Source organism: Sceloporus occidentalis, unplaced genomic scaffold, assembly GCF_023333645.1.
Source record: "Sceloporus occidentalis isolate IW3139 unplaced genomic scaffold, rSceOcc1.0.p SCAF_1, whole genome shotgun sequence".
NCBI classification, from domain to species: Eukaryota; Metazoa; Chordata; class Lepidosauria; order Squamata; family Phrynosomatidae; genus Sceloporus; species Sceloporus occidentalis.
In genome coordinates, this window is record NW_028316981.1 from 992,644 (window position 1) to 1,010,693 (window position 18,050).

The 18,050-nt window shown below is 45.1% G+C and overlaps 1 protein-coding gene across 2 annotated transcripts in view; it reads right to left on the minus strand.

Moving 5' to 3' along the window:
• Window positions 1-1,690: 1,690 nt before the first annotated feature.
• LOC149320312 (uncharacterized) overlaps window positions 1,691-18,050 on the minus strand; it is a 67,446-nt gene continuing 51,086 nt past the window's right edge. Inside the window, exon 7 of one of the 2 annotated variants that reach the window (XM_089500914.1) lies at window positions 1,691-8,016. In XM_089500914.1, coding sequence (XP_089357040.1) covers window positions 6,338-8,016 — 1,679 coding nt within the window. In that variant the 3' untranslated portion in view covers window positions 1,691-6,337. Of the gene's footprint in view, window positions 8,020-18,050 lie in introns of both variants that reach the window. The other variant, XM_089500921.1, reaches the window with a different exon arrangement.

Consider the following 18,050-nt stretch of genomic DNA (forward strand, 5'->3'; position numbering starts at 1 on the left):
TTTCTAACCCCCTTACTTAAGCCCCTCTATCTAACCCCCCTCTATCTAACTCCCTTATTTAAGTCTCTTCTATCTAAGCCCCCTCTAATCCCTCTCTCTAATCCCCCTTTATCTAACCCTAACCCCCTCTAACTCCCATCTAGCTACCCCCTCTAGCCCCCCTTTCTCTAACCCCCTTATTTAACCCCCTTTCTATCTAACTATCTATTTACCTCCCTCTCTCTAAGCCCCCTTCCCTCTTCTTCTCAGGGATCCAGGGCTTCTCAAGGCTTTGCCCCCATGCAAAAGACAAGAAAAAGATTTTGCAAGAGAGCAGACCCACAAATCTACCTGGGGGAAAAGAGGGGGTGAGGGGTTTTTTTTGGGGGGAGGTTGCAGGGGGCAAGGAGAAGGAGGAAGGGGGGGAATTGCTAAGAAGGCTTGGGAGGGGGACATGTAGTTTGCTGCCACAAAGGACTGCCTGCTCTGTTTAAAATGCTAAGCATACTTGGGAGTGGGACGTATAGTTTGCCAGCATAGTCTAGTCTGACCCCGAATGGCAATCATTGACAGTCGTTTTAAAAGTGCATTTTATGCCTATAAGCAATTGGCTACTTCATCATGAGCCTGGCTAAAACCTCCTTCTGCTTGGCTGTTGGTGAGGCAGGATGGGGATGGTAGTTCCTCAGGACCTGGAGGGCCATAGGTCCCCATCCCTGTTTTTAAATGTAGTAACGGATGTAGTCAAGATGGCCAAAATTGTGCCTAAGGAAGAACACACAAGTTAGGAGGGTCTGCAGCAGTTTGGTTTTCTCTAAGCCTCCTGAGAAGAGCAAGACTCCTTCCCCTCCACTGAAATAAAGGAGTGCAAGCAAAGTTTTGAACTTAGTTTGCAGCAATGGAAGCCAGCTGAAGACAAAGCATGAAGAGAGAGAGAGAGAGAGAGAACGAGAACCTGGGACATTTTTAAAAGCAGCTGGAAAAAGTGGGACAGCAAAGGATGAACCAGGAGTGTCCCTGCAGAAGCAAAAGGATACAAAGACATGGAGCCAAGTCTCCAAAGAGTCTCCTGAGTGTTCCTCCATGTTTCTAAATCAGACACCCAAATTTTAATTAACGCAAAGATCTTTAGTTTTAAGAGTTAAACATTTGAGGCCCTGTAATCATGCCAGGCTGGCTTTTATATGAGGTGTTTGTTTTAGGTGATGCTTTTTCAAACTTCTGTATGTTTTTATCTTAATTTTAATACTGTTTTAACTAGGTTATTTTAATTGCTTTTTTTAAAAAAATGTTTTTAAAGTGTTCTTATCTTGCAAGCCGGCCTGGGTCCCTTTTCAGGAGAAAGAGGCATACAAATGAAACAAACAAACAAACAAACAAACAATGGCCCTTGTGGTCTCTTCCAACTCTATGATTCTGCAAAGGAGAAAGAAATGGACCCTGTCTACACCTTTAAAACTAACTGATCTATATTTTATAAATATAAATAAATATAGAATATGAATCAATCTTCAAGGTACTACTAGAAACTTTTAATAATAATAATAATAATAATAATAATAATAAAGCTGCTACAGATTAACCAGATTACTTCCTTAAAATGTGCAATGAAATTGTCAGACACACAATTAGACCAAAGTCATCTAAACATCAAAAGTAACATTCATCTTAACATAAACTTTATTCTTACTCATTGCTAAAGTTGCACCACTGATTTTTAATAAATATTTTATTAATAAATTTAGAGTACATTAAAAGCAGGGAAAACATCCACTTAAAAGAAAAATGATAAAAAGCAACAGACTGCAAAGAAACAGATAAAAAGAGAAAATATGCATTTACTGTATCTCCAACTATCCTATTGATGACTCTAAAATTTAATATATAAGGTTTTATTTCTTCAAATCTGACACTAGTCATACACTTCTTCTAAATTATGGCTGCATCCACACTACAGAAATAATCCAGTTTGACACCACTTTAATTGCCCTGGTTATCATGCCATAACTAACTACAGTTCCCAGGATTCCATAGCATTGAGCCATGTTAAAGTGGTGTCAAACTAGATTATTTCTGCAGTGTGGATGCAGCCTAGATCTACCAATAGTCAAAATTTACAGTTAACACATTATTCTCATTATGCTGCAAAGAGAGAAGCAAAGGTTCCCAGTCTTTCAAGAGCGTCACCAGAGATTTTTCTCGAATCAAAGGAGATCATTTGTCCACTTCTGTCAGGTTAATTCCCTTTGACAACCAGTCTATCAATGTTACTGTAATATTCTTCCAACGTTGTGCAGACAATCATCTTGCTGCAGTAGTCTTCCACATTTTTTCTCCATCTGATCATTGATCAGTCCCTACAAATACAGTAAACCCCCAGAATCTTCTGGATCAGCGCATGCAAGTGAGTCCAAAATTTCTTAACCTCCCCAAAAGTCCTTCACACAGGATAAAGAGTTTCAACCTGTTGCTCCCATTTCCAACATACATTAGAAGTCTCTTTATAGATTTTGGCCAATTTATACATTTTGGTCAAATACCAATGATACATCATGTCATAAAAAATCTCTTTAAGATCATAATACCATGTAAATTTAATTCCATTTGTCATTATAGTCACCCCTCCTTTTTTGTGGGGAATCCATTCTGGAGGCCCTCACAAAAACAGAGTTTCGCTTATTTTCATTGGCTTGAAAGAGATTGCCATAATCCCGTGACCACCCCATGCGCACTCCCCATTCATTCCCCGTTTGACCTTCGCTCATAAGCAAGGGACACAAGTCAGAAGACCGCTAAAATGGAGGGAGGACTGTAGCCATTGTTTAATAACAAAGTAGGCCTATAAGTAACGGCTGGCATGAAAGAACTAGGCAAGAGGGAGACCTGGTTAAATGCCAGTCCTGCAGCCACAATCTTGTGAGTTCGATCCCAGAGGGCTCCCAGGTTGACTCAGCCTTCCATCCTTTTGTAGGTCAGTGAAATGAGTCCCCCAGTTTGTTGTGGGCAACTGTCTTAAAGACTGTAAACCACTTAGAGAGTGCTGAGTTCACGGATAAGCCGTACAAAAATGTACATGCTGTTACTGTAAGATCCTAAAAAGTAAAGAAAAACCACTGGGCATGAAAGTTAGAATCAACTGGAATCATCCAGTCCACTGTATTCTCCATTAACATGTATGGATGCAAGCGCTGGACAGTGAAGAAAGCCGACAGAAGGAAAATAAATCCACCTGCGATGTGGTGCTGGACAAGACCAGTGAGCACACTGTGGACAGCCAAGAGGACAAACAAATGGGCCCTACAGCAGAACAAACCTGGACACTCCCCAGAAGCAAAGTTGATGAAACTGAGGCTGTCGTACTTCAAAGACATCATGAGAAGACACACACAACTCACTAGAAAAGACTAGACATGGTAAAGGGAAGTGGAAAGAAAGGAAGACCACAGGCCCGATGGAGATGTCATTCACAGTCTTGACATCAGTCGAGGTTGATTCAAGGGCAGTTAACAATAACAATTGTCATAGGCAAATTCTGAGCCCCTTATGGGATTATGGTAAGCTCTTGCAAGTTTTAGGCACCTTCCCTCCATGAAAGTTCATAGTATCATAGATTCAGAAGAGACCACAAGGGCCACATCCAACTCCCTGCCATGCAGGAACTCACAATCAAAGGCACCTCCGACAGAAGGCCATCCAGTCTCTTTAAAAACCTCCAAAGGAGGAGACTTCACCACTCTCCATTGAGGGAATGAGTTCCACCATCAAACAGCTCTTACAGTCAGGGAGCTCTTACTTTAACGTTGAGCTGAAATCTCTTTTCCTGTAGTTTGCATCCATTGCTCTGGATCCTGTTCTCTGGAGCATCAGAAAACAAGCTCCCTCCATCCTCAATATGAATTCAAAGTTTGCTATAGAGGAAATAAGAGCTCTCCCTTGAAGCATTTAACCTGCCAATAGCCCATCTGCCCCAAGTACTTTACAACTTTTAGGTGTGGTACACACCGCCCCTTTGGGGTGGCCTGTAGCCGCTCCTTTTCACTCTGGATTGGGGGCAAGGCAGCCTCACCAGCAGCCCTGTGGCCCCAATCTGGAGTTTTTCTGGACCACGGAGAAGCGGCAAAATGCCACTTCTCTGTGGCGCAGAAAAGGGGTGTCCTTGGGGCTTCACGCCCCTGGCCACCCCAGGAGCCAGAGCCATGGGAGAAAAGAGTCCCCTGGCCCCTTTCTCCCTGGCATTGTTCCCGCAGCTGTTTGGTTGCTGCAGGAATGATGCACACAGCCAAAAGGAGCTCCGTTTCGGAGCTCTTTCCCGCACTGGAGCCCGGCCACCATAAGCTTGGACGCAGCGCGTGCGTGATGTCATCATGGCAGCCCCCATATGGACAGCAGATCGCCATGATTACACCGCCACCACGTACGAGGGTTGCAGGGCAAGCAAACAAACTCCACCCCCAAACAACCCTAGTATGTGGCCAGGCTGAAGTCTTCTTAAACACCTCAACTATCTCCCTTCACAGCAAGAGGGGCATTCAGTATGTATTACTGAAAAACTGAAAGAGTTGGCAGGGTTTGTTTGCTTAAATAGTCTCTGCTTTTTCCAGTAAAGTTTTCTTTTATATTTCAGTAAAGATAGGGAAATACTGGGTGTGTTCCTGTAGTCAGGAATACTAAAGGAAAACAAAGTTCATGATGGGTGGTACTCTCCTTCTCTGGAGGTTGTTAAATAAAAGCTGCCAAGAGGGCTTTGATGTATTTCTGGATGGCAGGGGTTGGCCTGGATGGCCCTTGAGAGCTCTTCCAACTGTATGAGTCTATGATTTTGGCTGCTGCTGCACTGCAGAGTTAATGCAGTTTGAGACCACTTTAACTGTCATGGCTCTATCCTATGGAATCCTTGGATTTGTAGTTTGTTGCAGCGCCAGAGTTCTCTGACAGAGAAGGCTAAATGTCTGAAAAAACTACAAAATTCCATAGTACTGGGCCATGGCAGTAAAGTGGTATCAAACTGTATTAATTCTGCAGTGTAGGTGAAGCCATAGAGAAGAGTAATATATAAGAAAGACTTCTTGGATATGTTCATTATCCATAATTCTTTCTCCTCTCTTGTACCCTTATTATTTTCCCTCTATATTTTCTCAGCTTGTACCCCTTTGCAATCAAGTTGTAGCATTGTTTCATGAAAGAATGCGAAGCAGCAAAATATAAAGTTATGTACCATCAAGAACAAAATATGTTTTAAAATCAGTCCTTGACCGATATATTTGTTCTGTATGTTTTCAGCCAGAGAGATGTTAATAGATAAGCTCTCAGTTTTAAAGTATATTTTAACAGAGTAAAAGTTTGCAGTGCAGCCTTTATCATCCTTCATTAGACATCCTTCTTGCGCCCATTTAGAAAGGGGTGGGGGCATTTCTGAAACTGCTAGCAATCGCGTCTCGTATTTTATGCTCCTATACAGAAGCCATGTTTATTTTTTTTAAAATCCTCTTTCTCCCTCAAACTCAGCATGAATCATGTTCAAACATCCCTCCCTGATAACTGCTAAGATGTAGGGATGAGTTCTTTGCAGAGTATTTGCTGTTGAAACTATTGCTCAGCCAGACTTTCTATTGCAACCGTGGCCATGGAAATCATTCTGCTAACTGTTAACACAGCATCATGAACATAATCTGGAATCATAGAACCAAGTCCTATTGCTCATGTTTTACTTTGAGAAGTAAAATAAACTCATCCCTCCACATTTGCAGCTTTGATTATTCATGGATTTGATTAATATGTTCTCTTTAGGAATATCCAGGTCCTCCAGTGCAACTCTATGGCCAACTTTAGCCAAAAGCCGCACTGAAGGACCTAGAGATTCCTAGAGAGAACACTTCACTAGACATTTGTAGCCCCTCCAGCATAATTCTATGGTCAATGTCTGTCGGACGTTGACCCAGAGTTGCACTGGAGGACCTAGAGGTTCCTAGAAAGGTGTTCTCTTAGGTAAAAACATAGTGTTTTTGTTATTTGTGGCTTTTTCACATTAACAGGGTCCTGTGCCCCAAACCCAGTGAATGTGGAGGGATTTTTAAAAATCACTGCCATTTTAAAAAATTCAATCTTTTTCTGTTTATGAAATCCAGCAGAACTCATAACAAAAACACACCCTGCTTGAAGGTATAATATCATATCCCCAGTTAGCAGAGGGACTTTTCCCCATAAAGGAACAAATGCCAAATTGTATTTGAATCAAGCTTCTTTTTCTAACAAATCTTGACCTACATGCCATCCATTTATCTGGCCTCTCCTAAGATTCGCAGGTTCCGAGCAGAAACAGATACGGGCAATGATTTGTTGGAGAGTTTGGACCAAAGCTTTAGAGCTCATGACCAGCACTCTGAATTGTCACTGGGAACAAACTGGCAGCCAATGAAGGTGTTGAAGCAGAAGAGCTGCTTGATTTTGGCAACCAGTCAACATTTTGTAGTTTCTCCCCTATGTGAGTTCTTTTGTGTTTAATGCATGAGCCACTATCTATAAACGTCTTTCCACATTCCATACATTGGTACGGTTTCTCCCCTGTGTGCGTTCTTTGATGCCTACTACATGATGCACTAACACTGAAGCTCTTCCCACATTCCATACATTTATAAGGTTTCTCCCCAGTGTGGGTCCTTTGGTGCACAGTCAACGCGCTGCCATTATTGAAGCTCTTTCCACATTCCATGCACTGATACGGTTTCTCTCCTGTGTGGGTTCTCTGGTGTAAAATCAGATTTCCACTCTGGCTGAAGCTTTTCCCACATTCCATGCATTTAAATGGTTTCTCTCCTGTGTGGGTTCTTTGATGTGAATAGAGACCTTCACGCTGAGTGAACCTCCTTCCACATTCCATGCACTTATAGGGTTTCTCCCCAGTGTGTGTTCTTTCATGTTTAATACATGATCCACTACTAGTAAAGCTCTTCCCACATTCCATACATTTATACGGTTTCTCCCCCGTGTGAGTTCTTTGGTGTTTAATACATGATCCACTATCACCGAAGCCTTTTCCACATACCGTACATTTATGTGGTTTCTCCCCCGTGTGAGTTTTTTTATGTGATTTCAGATGTTCACTCCGACTAAAGCTCTTTCCACATTCTGAACATTTATAAGGTTTCTCCCCGGTGTGGATTCTTTGATGAACAGTCAATGCACTGCCATTATTGAAGCCCTTTCCACATTCCATGCACTGATATGGTTTTTCCCCGGTGAAATAAGGGCTCTCTCCTGTGTGGGTTCTTTGATGGATCTTCAATGCACTGGTATCCCGGAAGCTCTTTCCACATTCTGTACACTGATACGGTTTCTCCCCGGTGTGTTTCCTCTGATGTGCATTAAGAGCATCATTCCTACGGAAGCTCTTTCCGCAAACTAGGCATTTAAATGGTTTTTCTCCTGTATGGATTTTATGATGATTGCTACATGCTCCGCTATCACTGAAGCTTTTTCCACATACCGTGCACTGGTACGGTTTCTCTCCGGTGTGTTTTCTTTGATGTACCATAAGAGCAGAGTTGGCAGTGAAGCGCTTTCCACATTCCATGCACTGATACGGTTTCTCCCCTGTGTGGATTCTTTCATGGATTGTAAGGGCAGAGCTTTTAATGAAGCCCTTTCCACATTCCAGGCATTTATATGGTTTCTCCCCTGTGTGGAGTTTTTGATGTGAATGTAGATACGAAAGCTGACTGAAACTCTTGCCACATGTTTTACACTGATACGGCTTCTCCCCTGAGTGGATTCTCCAGTGTATAATGAACTGTGATTTAAATCTGAAGATTTTCCCACAGGCAGGACACACTTCACTGTGATTTTCCTGGAGGGTCTGGCTTTCACAGGTTTCAGCTCCCTGAGCAGCAGAGGATTTCTTCTTTCCTTTCTGGGGTTGGTTTCCCTGTTCCCTTCGTTCTCTCTGTTCATTTCCAAAACTCTCTTTTCCTGCTGCATGCTTGGCTGTTTCTGACGACATCACAGCAGCCTCCTTATATTCCCTGTCGTCTTGCTCATTACCTGCTTGACAGAAAACAAAAAGAAAATCTTATTAGTAGTTGAACACAGGAAGCAGAAAATCTTATTGGGAGTTAAGCAGAATTAGCTGCTTCTTGGGTGAGGTTCATCTCAGTGTGTGTGTGTGTCTGTTATGTGCCTTCAAGTCATTTCTGATTTATGGCAATCTTAAGGCAAATCTATCAGGGGGTTTGCTTGGCAAGATTTATTCAGAGGTGGTTTGCCATTGCCTTCCTCTGAGAGAATATAATTTGCCCAAGGTGACCCAGTGGGTTTCATGCCTAAGCAAAGAATCGAAGCCAGGGTCTCTAGAGTTGTAGTCAAACAACTGTGCCACACTGGTTCTTCGTACACAAAATTTCTGCTTCCTTCAGAAAATACTATTTTATTAGCAATACCTGGAATTCGTTTGTGGATCATTTTCCTTTTAGTTTCATAAGGAAAGAGACATGTACAGAATATGCTCTGTTATGAAGGTGTACAGTTTTTCTGAAACAACCTATTATGCTGTTTTGGACTCAACCTATCTGTATATCTAAGAACCAGCATAACATAGTGGTGTGAGTGTTCGACTACAACTCTGGAGACTAAGGTTTGATTCCCAGCTTGGCCATGAGACCCACTGGGTGACGTTGTACAAACCACATTTTCTTCACCCTCAGGGGAAGGCAATGGCAAAACTACTCTGAACGAATGTTGCCAAGAAAGATTTGGCAGGGTCACCATAAGTTGGAAACAACTTGAAGGCACACAACAACAACAACTTTGTTTATTTATCTACTAGGAACTTACAAGGTTAACCAACCACCTGAAAGCTGCTTAAAATGATCTTGCCTTTTTGCCTAGGATGGCAGTAACACATATGTGGCAGTGGCCCAATGGAGTCTGAGGCCTGTTACAGACTGCCAAAATAAAGCTGCTTCGGGTCTCTTTGGAGGTATGCTATTTAAATGATGCATGGGTCCTAAGAGTCCGGAGGTCGCGCCAAAGCCACACTCCATTCCTAAGCACTGGAGTGCAGCTTTGATGCAGCTTCCAGATTCTTAGGATGCATTCATCATTTAAACAGCATACCTCCAAAGAGACCCGAAGCAGCTTTATTTTGGCAGTCTGTAACAGACCATAGTGTGAAGGGGACAGTGTGTTGCTAGTTACTGGTGAGGCAGACTTATCTGCTTTTTTTTGTTTTGCTGTTCATGCATACTCACTATGGGATTCTAGGGGCCACCTTGCCTTTTGTCGGCAGACATACACAGGTACAGTAGAATTGGCAGGAGGAATATCCCATTCTTTCCCATTTTAAACTTTATTGCATACAAAGGTCTGCAATGTATTTGAATGCTAAATTAGAAAAAAACACACAACAAAGATGTTGTACCACACAGTTCTTTTACAAATTAAGTATTTTTAAAAAAATCAAATCAGTTGTTACTCTGTTTTGGTTATATGTGCATGCTGATGTTCCAGTGCAATTTCTTTTAGTGCTTTAAATAATTTTTTGTGTTTCATGTCAGTGAATTAAAGTGAAGATGCCAGCCACAGATGCTGGCGAAACGTCAGGAAGAAACTTTTCTGGAACATGGCCACATAGCCCAAAACCCCCACAAAAAACAATTAAAGTGGCCATCTGTCAGGGATGCTTTGATTGTGAGTCCCTGCATGGCAGGGGTTGGACTGGATGGCCCTTGGGGTCTCTTCCAACTCTATGATTCTATGTTTTGAAAATCCATTAGAAAGCTTTAGTGATGCCTTGGTTGATACCTGGAATAATGATTTTACCAGGGCTATAAACAGCATCACTCCTGAGCATCCTTTCCAGCCCGCTCCTAATAAAAAAAACCATGGTACACTGAAGATCTTCGTAAAAGGAAGCCGACTGCGCAACGACCAGAGTGCCGCTGGCAGAAACATCAGTGTTTATCCAACGGCACTCCATGAGATTCTATAGAAGTCTTATGGAGTGGCCATAGATGCAGCAAAGAATTCCTTCTATGCTGCACGTACTGCATCCGCTGAGTCTCATCCAGCAGAGCTGTTTAGGGTGGTCAAAGAGCTAACTCAACCGTCTCCCACCCTAAACATATTATTTGAACCAAGTAAAGCCTGCTGTGATGCTTTTAATAACATTTTTGCAGATAAAATCTCTCGGATAAGGGCTGATCTGGATGCCAGCATTATAGCAGAGATGGGAAGAGAGATATCCAGTGACTCTGTGGACCTTGTTAGACTGGATCATTTTGAGTTTGTAAATACTGATGAAGTGGACAAGATTCTTGGATGTGTCAGGAGGATGACGTGCCCTCTTGATCCTTGCCCATCATGGTTGACCGCCCAGGGAGGGGATGCAACAAAAACATTACTACAATCTATAATCAATGCATCCCTCAGGGAGGGAAGATTTCCATCACAATTAAAGCGAGCAATCATTAGACCGCTTTTGAAAAACTCTCCGTGGATTCCCTGGTGAGAAACAATTATAGACACGTCTCTCTTTTACCATTTTTGGGCAAGGCGAACGAGAGGGCAGTTGCCTTCCAGTTCCAAGCTGTCTTGGATAAAGCTGATTATCTAGACCAGGGGTCGGCAACCTGCGGCCCGCGGGCCGGATCCGGCCCGCCAAGGCCTTCCTGCCAGCCCCTGCGCAGTCCTGCCTCCGATTGCTGCCGATTTCCCCCGTTTTCGCGCCGCTCCGGCCGCCATTTTGTTTTTCAAAATGGTGGCCGAAGTCTCACGTGACCTCAGGATGGCAAAGGTCACGCGAGACTTCGGCCGCCATTTTGAAAGACAAAATGGCGGCGCCCATCTAGGAGGCCCAGTGCAGCCCCTGGAGCACTCCAACAGGGCTCCAGGGGCTGCAGTGGGCCTGCAGCAGGCTCCACCTTGCCCTCCGCCCTCCTCCTCCTCCTCCCTAAGAGCAGGGAAAGGAGGAGAGGCAGAAGGAGTGCAGAGCCAGGGAGAAAGGGAGCCAGAGTGGCAGCTGCAGCCACAGCCACAGCGAGAGATTGGTAAGGTTCATTGGGGGAGGGGGTTAGCTGAAGTAAAAACAGTTGAAGAAGAAAAAAGTTGAAAAAAGTAAAAAGTTGACACAGTCTGCATGCTTGCTGCAGTTTATTTTCAATTGCATTTTAGTAATTTCCTTGCTTACAACTTTATTATTATTATTATTATTACTACTACTACTACTACTACTTGCCCTGGGTGTTCTTTCTGCAAAATGCCCGCTCACCAACTTGTGGCTTTTCTGGGTTGAAACTGTGTGCTTGCTTGCTGCAGTTTATTTTCAATTGCATTTTAGTAATTTCCTTGCTTGCAACTTTATTAGTATTATTATTATTACTACTTGCCCTGGGTGTTCTTTCTGCAAAATGCCCTCTCAGTGACAAAGAGGAGGAGGAGGAGGATGAGAAAGAGGGGGAGGAGGTGGAAAGGTGAGTCGTTTCAGGTCTGCCTTGGGTTTTTTCCATTAATTTTTAAAAATATATAACACTTATTTTTGTTTTTTTATTTCATTATTTTTATTATTGCTTTTTATTGTATTTCATTATTTTTATTATTTATGAAGGTGAGACAGTGTGACTTTCCAAAGTGATGTAACAAACGTCTGCTGTAACAATGATAGTGGTAGTGGTGATGATGATGATGATAATGCTTTGGTGGAAGCTCCACCCCCAGTGTGTGGCTCCGCCCCTGGAGGGTGGAAGCTCCACCCTGGCATGTGGCTCCGCCTCCACAAGGTGGAAGCTCCACCCCCCGGCTTCGGCCCCCCCAGTTGTCTGAGGGACAGCAACCTGGCCCCCGACTCAAAAAGGTTGCCTACCCCTGATCTAGACCCATTTCAAACTGGTTTCAGAGCGGGACCGCCATGGTCGCCTTAGTCGATGATCTCCATCTGGGCATCGAAGGGGAAGTGTGACCCTGCTGGTGCTCTTGGACATCTCAGCGGCATTCGATACCATTGATCATGGTATCCTTCTGGAACGCCTGAGGGAGTTAGGTTTTGGGGGCACTGCTCCAGTGGTTCCATTCCTTCCTCTCAGGCAGATTCCAGATGGTGATGCTGGGGGACAGCTGCTCTTCCAAGAGAGAGCTGACATCTAGTGTCCCTCAGGGCGCCATTCTGTCCCCTTTGCTTTTCAACATTTACATGAAGCCGCTGGGAGAGATCATCTGGAGACATGGGGCGTGGTGTCATCAGTACGCTGATGACACCCAAATGTATTTCTCTATGTCCCCGACTATTGCGGTGATTAGGGATGGCATCTCTCCTCTGGATGCCTGTCTTGGATCGGTAATGGGCTGGATGACGGAAAACAAATTCAGACTGAATCCAGAGAAAATGGAGGTACACTGGTGCCTCGGGTTACGAAATTAATTCGTTCCGCCATTCCTTTCGTAACCCGAAAATTTCGTAACCCGAAACACTTTTTCCATTGAAAATAACTAATGCGTTTTATGACCTCAGACTGAACCTGCAAGTGAAAACAAAGGTACAATAGAGGCCTATTAAGCTAAGTACCCTACAATACAATGTAATGCAAAGTTGCCTGAGGCACTAAAGAGCTTAAGAATGACTTGCAGGTCCATTCTAAAGTTTCTAAAGGATAAAGAAAAAAAGTTTTTGACTTATCTTTGCTGGTCCTGGCATCTCAGAGTGAGGCAGGAGGAGGAGGAGGAGGAGGGGGTGGCAGCCAAAAAACCAAATTTAAACCAATTTAACCAATTCAACCAATTTAACCAATTCAACCAATTTAACCAATTCAACCAATTCAACCAATTTAACAAAGTTAACCATTTTAACAAAGTTAACCATTTTAACAACATTTTTTTTTAAAATTTGGTGTTTTTTTTAAGGGTCATCACCACCTTTGCCCTTCTTGGATGACGGTTCTCCCTCTTTTGTGAAGAACTGGTCCAAGGATGTCTGCTTTTGCCGGGCCTTAAGCAGGTTCCTAAAATGGCTAAGGCAGACATTATCAAAATGGGCAATGGCATGGCTGGTTAACACCTTCTCAGGGTGATGCTTCTCAACATAAGAAGACACATTGTGGAATTGCCGCAAAATGTCTTTAATTTCTGCCGTTGGCAAAAATGCCCCCGCCGCCTCCTCCTCCTGGCCCCTGTCAAAATGGAGCACGTCCTCATCCACGGCCGAGTGTTGCATGGCTGCCAAGGCCTTCAGGTCCTCTGTTGTGAGGTCCTCACTGTGCTCCTCAATGAGTTCCTCCACGTCCTCGTCGTCCACGTCAAGTCCCAGGGACCTTGCGATGGAGACAATCTCAGTCACCTCTTCTTCACCTGGCTCAGCACCCTCGGTCTGTGACCCTTCCAAGGAAGAAGCATCAGGCCACAGCTTCCTCCACGCAGCAATCAGGTTGCGCCTGGTGATCTCCTGCCAGGCCAAGTCCACCATCTTCAAGCACACGACGATATCAAAATGCTGCTTCCAGAACTCTCGCAGGGTCAGCTGTGTGCTCTCCGTTACATCAAAACACCGCTTGAAGAGGTGCTTGGTGTAGATCTTTTTGAAGTTGGCAATGACCTGCTGGTCCATGGGTTGCAAGAGGGAGGTCGTGTTGGGCGGCAGAAACTGGACCTTGATGAAGGAGAACTCAGCAAGGATGTCCTTTTCCAGGCCATGCGGGTGCGCAGGAGCATTGTCCAAGAGGAGGAGGCACTTCAAGGGCAAATCCTCTTCCTCCAGGTACCGCTTCACAGTCGGGGCGAAGACACTGTTGATCCACTCCACGAAAAGGAGGCGTGTGACCCATGCGCGGCCATTGGAATGCCACATCACTGGCAACCTGTCCTTTTGAATGTTGTGTGTCTTGAAGGCCCTTGGATTTTCCGAGTGGTACACCAACAGGGGCTTGATCTTACAGTCCCCGCTGGCATTCGCACACAACGCAAGTGTGAAGCGGTCCTTCATAGGCTTGTGGCCTGGCAATCTCCTCTCCTCCTGGGTGATGTAGGTGCGGCGAGGCATCTTCTTCCAGAAGAGGCCCGTCTCGTCGCAATTGAACACTTGCTGCGGGACGTAGCCTTCCTCCTCCATCATGGCCTTGAACTCGATGACAAATGCTTCGGCGGCCTGGTGGTCTGCGCTGGACGCCTCGCCGTGACGGACGACAGAGTGGATCCCGGTCCTCCTTTTGAACCTTTCAAACCAGCCACGTGAGGCTTTGAATTCCGGGGTGGCTGGCTCCTCCTGGGAAGAAGTTCCTTCGCCTGCCTCCTTGCTGGCCAGGTCTTCAAAAATGGTGGTGGCCTTCTCACAGATGACCGAGGTGGTCACAGTGTCCCCGGCTCGCTCCTTTTCTTTAATCCAGAGGAGCAGCAGGCGCTCCATCTCCTCGTGCTTTGGTGTCCTCTGCTTGGCAATCGTAGTCACGCCTTTCGCAGGAGCCACAACGGCTCTGATGGCCTCCTTCTGCTTGAGGACAGTGCCAATTGTCGAAGGGTTTCTTCCATACTCCTTGGCAATGTCCACCAAGCGCACGCCCCTCTCATGCTTGGCGATGATTTCCTTCTTGTCCTCCAAGGACAAGGGAGCCCTCTTCTTTTTGTCACCGCCGCTTTTATCTGTGGCTTTCTTGGGAAAAGTGCCTAAAAAGGACAAAAGGCACAGGCACTGAGCAAAAGCCACAATTGGAAACCACCCCCACCCCCAAGGTCACACTCTGTGGCCCACATCAAATCAAGGCCAAACATGCAAAACTCTCACCCCACACTTTGAAAACATCACAGCCATGACCAAAGCACCCCAGAACCCAAACCCAAAGGCCAAAACCCCCAAATCTGAAAATGCAACCCCAAAGTCACACTCTCTGGCCCGCATCAAATCAAGGCCAAACATGCAAAACTCACATCCCACACTCTCAAATCATCACAGCCATGACCAAACCACCCCAGAACCCAAACCCAAAGGCCAAAACCCCCAAATCTGAAAATGCAACCCCATGGTCACACTCTCTGGCCCACATCAAATCAAGGCCAAACATGCAAAACTCACATCCCACACTCTCAAATCATCACAGCCATGACCAAACCACCCCAGAACCCAAACTCAAAGGCCAGAAACCCCAAATCTAAAAATGCAACCCCATGGTCACACTCTCTGGCCCACATCAAATCAAGGCCAAACTTGCAAAAATCGATGCCCACACTTTGAAATCATCACAGCCATGACCAAACCACCCCAGAACCCAAACCCAAAGGCCAAAACCCCCAAATCTGAAAATGCAACCCCATGGTCACACTCTCTGGCCCGCATCAAATCAAGGCCAAACATGCAAAACTCACACCCCACACTTTGAAAACATGAGCAAAGCACCCCACCACCCCACAGCAAAAGCATGGTCACACTGTCTCACCCCACAAGAAGAAGGTAGAAATCCATCCACCTACCTGTAGAGAAATTCCTGATGGCAGGTCTTGATCCGAAGTGTACACCTGGCACTGTACACGTACAGTACAAAGCCAGAACAAGTCCAAAGGCAGAAAGCCAGAAAAAGTCCAAACCTCCACTGGAACAAAGAGTTAGAGTTCAGAAGCAACTCTTCCTCTCCAGTCCACAAGGCCAGACAAGGGGCGCAGATCAATGGAAGCCGGCTTTTGTTTCTGAAGCCAGGCCACCCCCCCCAATTTCGTTAGCCAATCCAGATGATCAGCTTGATTTCTCAAGCCAATCACTACTGCTAACGAAATTCAAAATTCGCACCAAAGCTAACCCCTAACCCAGCCCCCTTAGCTAAGCTTTCCGTTAGCACTTTTCCGTTAGCCTATAGCTGCACTTTGCAGCATTTGAATTTCGCGCCGAAATGTATTTCGTAACCCGAAAAATATTTCGTAACCCGAAACAGTTTTTGCCAATCCAACTTTTTCATATCCCGGAAATTTCGTAACCCGATCATTTCGTATCCCGAGGCACCAGTGTACTCGAAATAGGTACCCCAAGTCCAGGGATGGAGTTTTGGCACCCAGTCCTGGATGGGGTGACACTTCCCCTAAAGAACGAGGTTTACAGTTTGGGAGTACTCCTGGAACCGTCCTTACAATTGACATCCCAAATAGATGCGATGGCCAAGAGTGCTTGGTATCAGCTTCGGTTGATACGCCAACTGTGTCCCTACCTGGACTGAAAGGACCTTGAAGCAGTAGTACTTGGACTGGTAATCTCTCGGTTAGATTTCTGCAATGTGCTCTACTTGGGGCTACCCTTGTATCAAATTTGGAAGCTTCAATTGGTTCAAAATGCAGCAGCAAGATTGGTCACCGGAACATCTAGAATTGACCATATAACACCAATACTGAAATCTCTTCACTGGCTGCAATACAAGGTGTTGGTTATTACCTTTAAAGCCCTACATGGCTTGGGCCCAAGTTCCTTGCGGGAGCGCTTCTCCCTACATAATCCGCCCCGCACTCTTAGAACATCTGGGAAGTTCTTACTAGAATATTATAAGACCAGGTTAATGACAACTTCACATACGGCATTCACTGCCGTAGCCCCAAGATTATGGAATGACCTACCAGAAGAGATCCGTCTCATGACTACCTTAGAGGCCTTTAAGGCGGCACTCAAAACGGATCTCTTCTGGCAGGCTTATCCATTGAATTCCATATAAAAAGGTTATGACGACTGCTCTTCCTTGACTCTGATTGTTGGCTAATGGACAAATTGTAATTTTTAGAGAACTAATAGGAATTCTTGGTAAATTCAGTGTTAGTATTTTATTGTTGTACTGATTGTAAATTGTACTAAGTGTCTTTTAATGTTGTAATCCCACTTCGATCCGTAGGAGAGGCGGGAGGTATAAATAAACTATATTATTATTATTAACCTTTATTTATAAAGCGCTGTAAATTTACACAGAGCTGTACATAATTTTTTTTGTCAGACGGTTCCCTGCCCTGAGGCTTACAATCTAAAAAACATAACAAAATAATAATAATAATAATAATAATAATAATAATAATAATAATATGTTTTATTTATAGACCGCTATTCCGCGATGATCATAGCGGTGTACAGTAAAATCGTTAATACAATAAAAATACAGTTAAAGGAGGGAGAAGTCTCATCCTTCAGGCAGTCCAAGATGTTGCTGGGTCTGCCTGATGGCTCCCTCTGAGGCCGAGATGACAGTTGAGGAGGGAGGGGCCTCTTCCTTCAGGCAGTCCAAGATGTTGCTGGGTCTGCCTGATGGCTCCCTCTGAGGCCGAGATGACAGTTGAGGAGGGAGGGGCCTCTTCCTTCAGGCAGTCCAAGATGTTGCTGGTCTGCCTGATGGCTCCCTCTGAGGCCGAGATGACAGTTGAGGAGGGAGGGGCCTCTTCCTTCAGGCAGTCCAAGATGTTGCTGGGTCTGCCTGATGGCTCCCTCTGAGGCCGAGATGACAGTTGAGGAGGGAGGGGCCTCTTCCTTCAGGCAGTCCAAGATGTTGCTGGTCTGCCTGATGGCTCCCTCTGAGGCCGAGATGACAGTTGAGGAGGGAGGGGCCTCTTCCTTCAGGCAGTCCCTGATGTTGCTGGGTCTGCCTGATGGCTCCCTCTGAGGCCGAGATGACAGTTGAGGAGGGAGGGGCCTCTTCCTTCAGGCAGTCCCTGATGTTGCTGGGTCTGCCTGATGGCTCCCTCTGAGGCCGAGATGACAGTTGAGGAGGGAGGGGCCTCTTCCTTCAGGCAGTTTTTCCATCAAAAAAGGAGAAGGGAGTGGTGGTGGGGAATAGGATCAGGTCCAGCAGATCTTTTCCACCTCCGAGGCCTGGACCAAGGCAGATGGACTGGAGGAAGGGCTTGGCTTCTTGATGGATGGTTAAAAGGTTATGGTTATATTATTACTACTACTACTACTACTACTACTATTATTATTACTATGGTACCCTTCTCTGCCCCATCTCCAAGAGGGACCTGGGAGTTCTGGTCCTTCTTGAATAGGCACACTCAGAGGGTGGTGGCGATGCTGGGGGAGTCCTGTTTTGTCCTCTAGTTATTTAACTTGTGCTAGAAATGCTAGTTGAGGTTCTGGGCCGAAACAC